Below are 7424 nucleotides of genomic sequence, written 5' to 3' on the forward strand. Positions count from 1 at the left end.
CGTAGTCGAATAAATACTGAGAAGCACAGAGATAATAGTTTATCTCTGGTTCTGGACATAGGAGTGATTATCTATGATGATAAGTATTCTATCAATACTTATGGCAAGACTGAAGATCGACAGCCTACGTCATAGGCGACGTCGTCGGTCTTGCCCCCCAATCGCCACCATGTGACACTTGTGAGAAGTTAACCAGCAGCAGTGATGCGTGGGAATTACAATGCCAGGTGGAACATGTGAACTTATATGTCATTATATCTTTAATTAATTTACAGTAGATATTATGTATTGGAGAGTGTCTAGTATTCCTCGCCTGTGTCCCTTCGCCTTGGTTTGATACATGACACATTTAAGCTCCACCTTCTCTTTTCTCGTACTCCAGCTCCATCCGCTCTAGGTACTCTTTCGTCGCCTTATCTTCTGCAGCCTTCTCTGCCTCGGTCTTGTTCGAAGTAATCCCAGGCTGTCCTTGGGCCGTTGTGGTGTTGTTTCCTTGGCTTGGTTGCTCTGCCTTCGGCGCAGGGGATCTGTTGTCTGCGATTGGCATTTTGGTCGGTTTTGTTCTTCAGCAGAAGTTGTAGTTTGAGGAAGAGGGTGGATATTGAGGAGATTCGGCTTATTTTTTTGGTTGGAGTTTATAAAGAGCTATCGAGGGGACTGGATTTCAGCCACATTATATAGTCATACCAGGCGCTAGCGGTCAACAGGGGTGGGTCCCTCAGCCACACTGCACAACTTCGCCACCACCAAAACTCTAGGTGCCACGTGCTTTTATACCCATTGAATTATGAGTTATGAATTTATGAATTATGAAGTCAGTTGGGGGAAATAGATAGATCAAGTCAAGTCAGATGAATGAAACAAATCATGATCGTCGGGTATCCTTAATAACTCCATACATTTTTATATAATACGTTCACAGCATGGATAACAGCATCCTCGATCCCGCATTCCCAACTGCTTTCTGGGTGGGTGCAGCCTTCTTCTTTCCCTTCTTCGCCTTGACATCACCATTCTCCTTGCCAGCTCCTGCAATCTCCGCCGCCTTCGCCTTCTGCTCTGCCGTCTCCTCAGTAGCTGCCTTTTGCAGGGCGTTCTTTCCCTGCTTCAACTTCTCCAACACCTCCGCTTTCGAGGAGAAGTTCTCGGTTTCTAACAGAGAAAGAACAACGAAAGAACTCGAGCCAGTTGCCCACTCAATGATGTGTTCCTCAATCACTGGGTAAAGTATGTCTGCGAAGTTAAGAGGCGGCGACACTGGGATAACCTTCTTCAACTTGTTGTCAAAGCGACCACCAGCGATGAGGGAGCGCAGCATCTTGCCGCCGAATGCGGTATTTGCAATGTGCAACCTTGGGCCACCTGAGTGATCGTTGAACGGAATATCAACCTCCATTGCGTCCTCAGCCGAAGCAGCGGCGTCGACATCCATGGCATCTGCCTCAACAACAACAGCCGTTGGGTCTCCTGCAGCTACAGATGCGACAGCCTCCAAGGCAGCAGTTTTGTCGCCCACAGATGCGAAGAGAACCTCGGTGATGAACTGGCAGCCGAAGGAAGTAGTGGCGAGTTCGCCAGCGGCGGAAGCAATGGCATTGAGAAGAAGAGGTGAGAGTGCCTTTGCGAGTTCAGCGCGCCTAATTTCGGGGTCTTTCTTGGAAGTAGTTGCGCGAGCGACGTCAACCTCGTTGAGGACTTCGATGTCGGCGGAGAGGCTGGCGGGGAAGAGAGAGCTTGACCGGCCTTGGAAAAGGTAGAGTAAGGTCGTGCGAGCATTTAAGTCGTTGGCGGCAGTGACAACCATCTCAGCTTGTTTGTCGGCATCCTTGGTGAGAAGTTCTGGGAATATCGACTTGGCGGTGAGAACAGTATCGTCGACTGTCTCATAAGCTGCGAGAATAATCCTGTGGCCGTTCGGGTCGCCTGCCATAAGATGAATGGTATCTTTGTAGGCCTTCAGGATGTGCTTTCTATCCTTAGCAACACCGTGTGCAAACGCAAGGCAGACTACTCGCGCTCCAGAAGTTGTGAATGCCAAGTTCTTCAGAAGATCACTCTCTTCGTCGCTCTTTAGCAGCTCCATGAACTCAGTATCTTCTTCGGTGCCAGTTTTAACATTCAAGTAGTACTGAAGCATCGCATCGTGTAGTAACGTGAAACCAGTCATTTTCTTTTGGACGAGATGGTTGATCAACTCCTTCAGCTCGCGCATGATAGGAGCACGCTTTCCAGGCTCCTTTTCGAGCACGTCTGCGAGGTCGCCAGAAACCTTTTCGCCGTCGCGGAACAGAGAGAACTCAGCACCATACCACTCTCTAAGAATTGTGGCCTTCTGTTGCCTGTTTGCAACCCCACGGTAAACATCGTCCAAAATCCAAGAAGCCTCGGCATGCTTAATCATCTTGCGCACATAGCCAAAGAATTCTGGGACAATCAGATCTCTGATCTCGTCGTCTCCTTGAATAAGCAGCTTTCCAATGAGGAACTTGGCATATTTGGACTCTGCCAGTTGGCGGTATGTTCCCTTCAGCTCCTTTGCAATCATTCTCTTCTGCTCAGGTGTAGAGTATTTGATGGCAGTCTGAATCACACGTACAGAGTCATGCTTCAGGACGAAGTCCTTGACCTTGCCGGTTATGATCTGGAACAGCTCCTCGACAAGCTGCTTTCTCTCGTCCTTTGGAACATGAGACTTCCTTCGAAGTCTCTCCCAAATCTTCTTCGTTCGTAAAAGAGGGTCGGCGAGCGGCTTAGCCGCCTTTCTTTCTGCAATTGTCGCCTTCTGCTTTGCGTGTGCCTCTCTGGAGGAAGTACCTATAAACGAATTAGATGAGAAATGTTGATCATAACGGCATACATACCATTGGGACCCTGGCCAGCAGCAAACTGCCTTCTCTCAGGGTGTATTCCATCATTTGCCTCTTCCATTGGAGTATCTTCTTCCTCCGCTCCGTTCAATGGCACACCGCCATCGACATCCATGTCATCAGAGTCCTCATCGTTAGACTCTACCATCTTTGGCTTCTTTGACTTCTTCTCTGGCTTATCTTCCTTTGATTTCTTCTCTGGTTTATCCTCTTTCTTGGAGGACTTCTTCTTCTCAGGTTTCGTAGATTCTGCCTCTACCTTCGATTTTTTGGTTCCCTTAATGTGTGCTTCCTTCGACGGCTCAGCCTTCCGCTTGATGCCCGAAGTACTGCTTTTCTTGGTTGTTGCCGGGGCAGCCATGGCGAACAGAGATAAAATTCCGTTAGCAATATGCTATGATTGTCGCGGCTGTGGAATTAACTGTCCAAATTAAGAATACAAGCAACCCGGTCGAGTCGCAAGGTTCACGTTGTAACTGTTCTGCCACAATCTTATCAAGAACTTTTTCTTTTACCTTCAATCGCGAGGCTTTTTTGCAGGGGTGTTACTCCCACTAGTCTGCTATAGTACTCGCGCTGTCCTGGCGAGGCTATGGAAGTGTCCCACGTGATTCGTCGATTATCAACCCCCCACTATCACCAATGATTCTCATACTTCTACGTCAATAAGCCTGTCTCACAAGGCAAATCCTCTTACAATGGGTCGCGAAGATCAACTGGAGGAGCGGGAAGTCCTGGACTCTATTTTCCCGGACGAAATAACTGGTATGTAGTACCTTGCCGTTCTGTCTCAACCTCCTTGAACACACAATTTCAGAGGGAAGAGGTGAGAGCCCATTGCTAATGCGGCGTCACAGATATTTCAGAAACATCTTACACGATATCAATCCTTCTCGATGTCACCAACGAAGCCGGCAATGAGGCCGAAGCTCCAACCGTCATCCTGAAGATCGAATACCCGGAAAACTACCCAGATGAAGCCCCGCTTGTCGAGATTTGCGCACCCGATGATGCGATAGCACACGAACTTTTCGACATCGAAGTGGACAGAGAGCGGTTAATCGATGCCCTGAATGATTCCATTGAGGAGAACATGGGCATGGCCATGATTTTCACTCTCGTTTCGACTGTCAAGGATGCGGCCGAGCAGATAATACAGGAGCGCCAAGAGGTGCTGAAGCAAGAGCACGTCAAGCGCGTGATGGCTATCGAGGCCGAGGAGAACAAGAAATTCCATGGAACGCCGGTGAATATCGAGACGTTTTCGAAGTGGAGGGACGCTTTCAGGAAAGAGATGGACGATATAGAGCAAGCAGAGCGTGAAGTTGAGGAAGCTGCCGAGAAGAAGAGAAACAGAGGGAAGGAAACGGAAGTTAAGCTTACAGGAAGACAGCTGTGGGAGAGCGGCATGGCTGGTAAGGCGGATGAAGATGACGACTTGGAGGATGCGGCTGTAGCGGCTGTGGAGAAGGTCAAGTTTTGACGAGATACCTTCGAGTTTTTTATTGCTTAGGTCGGAAAAACCGGTCTCCATGATATATGAGGCGTTGCATTGGAGGCGTTTTGGGTAGAGCTGGAAAATACGCGGACCATCACGGCCTTCGACTCTGTTAGTTATCTATAGTTGCAAACATGAGCACAAAACGCAGCTGACAGCTCCCTTTTTTGAACAATGAATAGGCAAGTGTATGAACACGTGTATATAAAACTAAATCGCAATAGATCTCTGGATCAATCTCTGGGTCTGAGATTTTGTAGTTTATTGACTACATAATTTTCTTAATTCTTTTGGCGATGCACTTGGCATTAAACCCGAAACAGTGATTTCATAATCCTAAGGGATCACGCCTAGATCTAAACTTTTATAGCTTTCTAGAGAGCCCCCATACACTGCTATGCAGCCTATCAGGCTCCCAGGGTTCACGTCGGCCACAGTATAGTCCTGATAAACTGATCAAACGCCACCCATCTCCTCATCTTCCTCACCTTCCTCATCTTCATCGCCACTATCGGACTCGTCATCCTCCTCTTCACCTTCCGCCAGTACCCCAAGGTCTTTCTCCAGATTGGAAATAAGTTCTTTTGCGTGTTCTCCGAGGCGCACATCCTCATAATCTTGTTGTTGAAACAGCTTTAAGCTGTGATTCAGCCATTGTCGACTCGAGATCCAATAAACCTTGTGACCCTCCCCACTAACATCCTTCTCCTTCTCCTTCTCGCCCAAGATATAAAGTCCCCAGCCACCAAGGTACCATACCTCAACACTGCTATCATCTTCTCCTACCAGTCTCTCCAGCACCTCAATTGCTTCCTCTTCCATCCCACTCTCCATCAACAATCTCGCCAAGCTCACTCTCGTTGGGAAGTCTGGCACCAGTTCACTCTCTGGATCCTCATCCTTCCAAACTTCAATGCTGCGCTTTAATGCAGCTTGGGCGTCTTCGAGTCTCTGCTGTGATATGCGCACACTAGCCAAAGTCTGCCACGGCTCTGCGAAGCCTGGTCCGACAAGCGTGGCTTCGGTGACAAGTGCCTCACACCTCTGTTCCGCATCTTCCTCCCAACTCAAATCAGTCATATACACCTCGACAACTCCACATAGCGCAGTTGCTAGCTTTCTCCTCTTCTCTGCAACCACAGCCTTCACTTCTGCTGCTTTGTTTGCATCCGCTGTCTCCACAAGCTTCTGTATCTGAGCCCGTAACACCTTAGCACCCTGCTCGAACCACTCCACACTGTCCCGACCTCCCTCTTCACTCAGCTGCGCCAGCCAGAGGAACTTCTCAGCCCCGCCTCCGATCTCCTCATCGACCTCGCCCTCCTCGTCGATTTCGACGGCTTGTGTGAAATAGGCCCTCGCGGCCTCGATATCGCCGAGCTCAATGTGGATTTCGCCCAGTAAATTCAACGCCGGAAGCGCATCAACAGAGTCTACATCAACTAGTCCCAAGGCGCGTTGTGCCAATGGAACAGTGCTCTCAATATCGCCTTCCAGAAGCTTAGAAGTGGCCTGGTCGAGGAGAGACGACGAAGATGCGGGCGGTGAAGAGGCCTTGCTGGGAGTGGCTATTGTGCGGTTTAAAATATTTTTGGACTCCCGGTTGGCCTTCGACTGTTGGGGCTTCGTTTTCGCCATTGTTGCAATGTATGAGGTTTTTGGAATGAAAGGGCGATGTCTGTTGACTGAAATAGTTTATTCCTGGCCACGAAGAACTTCGCGGGGCGGCAGAATTATTTTTCAAGGCGGGGCTTGGTCTGTCGATGACGGCAAGCGCTTACCGCTTTTGGAACAGATTCAACCCCAAAAAGTGCTCCAGAGTATGAATAGTAAAACCAGTATACGTAAACACGTAGTTGAGTCATTTGGAATAACGTGGTTTATCAGTACGTCGGACATATCAGTACCTCGGACACTTTTCATTGGCATTCTACTTTGAATATCAATAAATCAACCATAACATATTAAATTAACTATAACTAAGCGGAATCAGATGAACTAGACATATCTATAGCTTCTTGACAAGTTCGCGCATTATGACCAGCTTTTCCACAGATCCCACAGCATCGCCTAGACGGTTGCCCCTCCTTGTGACTACCCCCAACAGCACGTACGTCGCGTCGTACCTGCTCATCCACATCCTTCTGTGCGATAATAGCCTGTGCATCCTCTACTATAAGTGCACCTCCTTCACGGACACGAGCCTTTTTAGCCCTGCGGCGTTTGCTAAGGGCTTCGTTGGCTGCTCGAAGGGTACGTACCTCAGCAGACAGAAGGGTGTTCTCATGTGCTAGTCGCTCCGTACCCTTTGCCAATGCAATAACTGTCCCGAAGAGTGGAGTTGGCGAGCTTCCTTGGTGACGGGCAATTCGATTTCGAACGAGGGTTGTTTGTGAAAGAGCTTCAGTTGGGTTGGAAGGGGTCTGGGAGACCCAAGGGTTGGTGTTGGCAGTAGAGGGTCTAGAGGGAGTTGGAGTCCGTAACCTCACGTCAAGCTTTGAAAGCACTGCTTGCGGGTCGAAAGGCACTAAGCCAGCTCCGCGGAACCCGGACTGGGCGTTTTGGGCTGTCATGGATTCCAGATATGCTGCTCTAAAGGCGAGAAAGAACTCGACCTTGGTAATGTGGTTGATATGAGCCTTAATGAAGGTCTCAATCTGCCGACCATATGCCCGCTTCAACACACTAAAGCACCCGACATCAAGTGGCTGAGTTAAATGAGACGAGTGGGGAGGTAGTCCAAGAGTTATAATGTTGTGTGCCTTGCAGTACTCTTGGAACTCGGCCGATTCATGACTCTCGTGCCCGTCTAACACCAGCATTCGATATGGACCCCTTGCACGAACAGCAGTATGTTTGTCGAAGTGTTTCAACCATTCTAGACCCGTCTCATTGTTTGTCCATCCATTGCTTGTCGGTTTAACAACCCAGTTGTGTGGAAGGCCGCCGTCTGTATACCAATTTGCAAGATGATTCTTGCCTTTAACTACCAAAAATGGAGGAATACTCCAGCCGTCACTGTTGATACAAGCAATCGCTGTAGCCCATTCCCGATTCCC

General features: G+C 48.9%; 3 protein-coding genes across 3 annotated transcripts; 1 reads left to right on the top strand and 2 right to left on the bottom strand.

The window, feature by feature from the left end:
- Positions 1-628: 628 nt before the first annotated feature.
- On the bottom strand, positions 629-3358 carry PUF6 (pumilio y domain member 6). The gene is made up of 2 exons (XM_024466368.1): positions 2862-3358; positions 629-2814 (listed from the first exon to the last, which is right to left on the bottom strand). The coding sequence occupies exons 1-2, from the start codon at positions 3226-3228 to the stop codon at positions 917-919; spliced, it is 2265 nt and encodes a 754-aa protein (XP_024326169.1). The 5' UTR covers positions 3229-3358; the 3' UTR covers positions 629-916.
- On the top strand, positions 3348-4587 carry VC83_02713 (uncharacterized protein). The gene is made up of 2 exons (XM_024466369.1): positions 3348-3632; positions 3725-4587. The coding sequence occupies exons 1-2, from the start codon at positions 3566-3568 to the stop codon at positions 4348-4350; spliced, it is 693 nt and encodes a 230-aa protein (XP_024326168.1). The 5' UTR covers positions 3348-3565; the 3' UTR covers positions 4351-4587.
- A 234-nt stretch (positions 4588-4821) lies between these two features.
- VC83_02714 (uncharacterized protein) lies at positions 4822-6003 on the bottom strand (the record flags this gene model as incomplete). Its single annotated transcript, XM_024466370.1, has 1 exon — positions 4822-6003. The coding sequence occupies one exon, from the start codon at positions 6001-6003 to the stop codon at positions 4822-4824; it is 1182 nt and encodes a 393-aa protein (XP_024326175.1).
- Between the last annotated feature and the right edge of the window lie 1421 nt (positions 6004-7424).

The sequence above is a fragment of the Pseudogymnoascus destructans genome (assembly GCF_001641265.1).
Source record: "Pseudogymnoascus destructans isolate 20631-21 unplaced genomic scaffold scaffold_5, whole genome shotgun sequence".
NCBI classification, from domain to species: Eukaryota; Fungi; Ascomycota; class Leotiomycetes; order Thelebolales; family Thelebolaceae; genus Pseudogymnoascus; species Pseudogymnoascus destructans.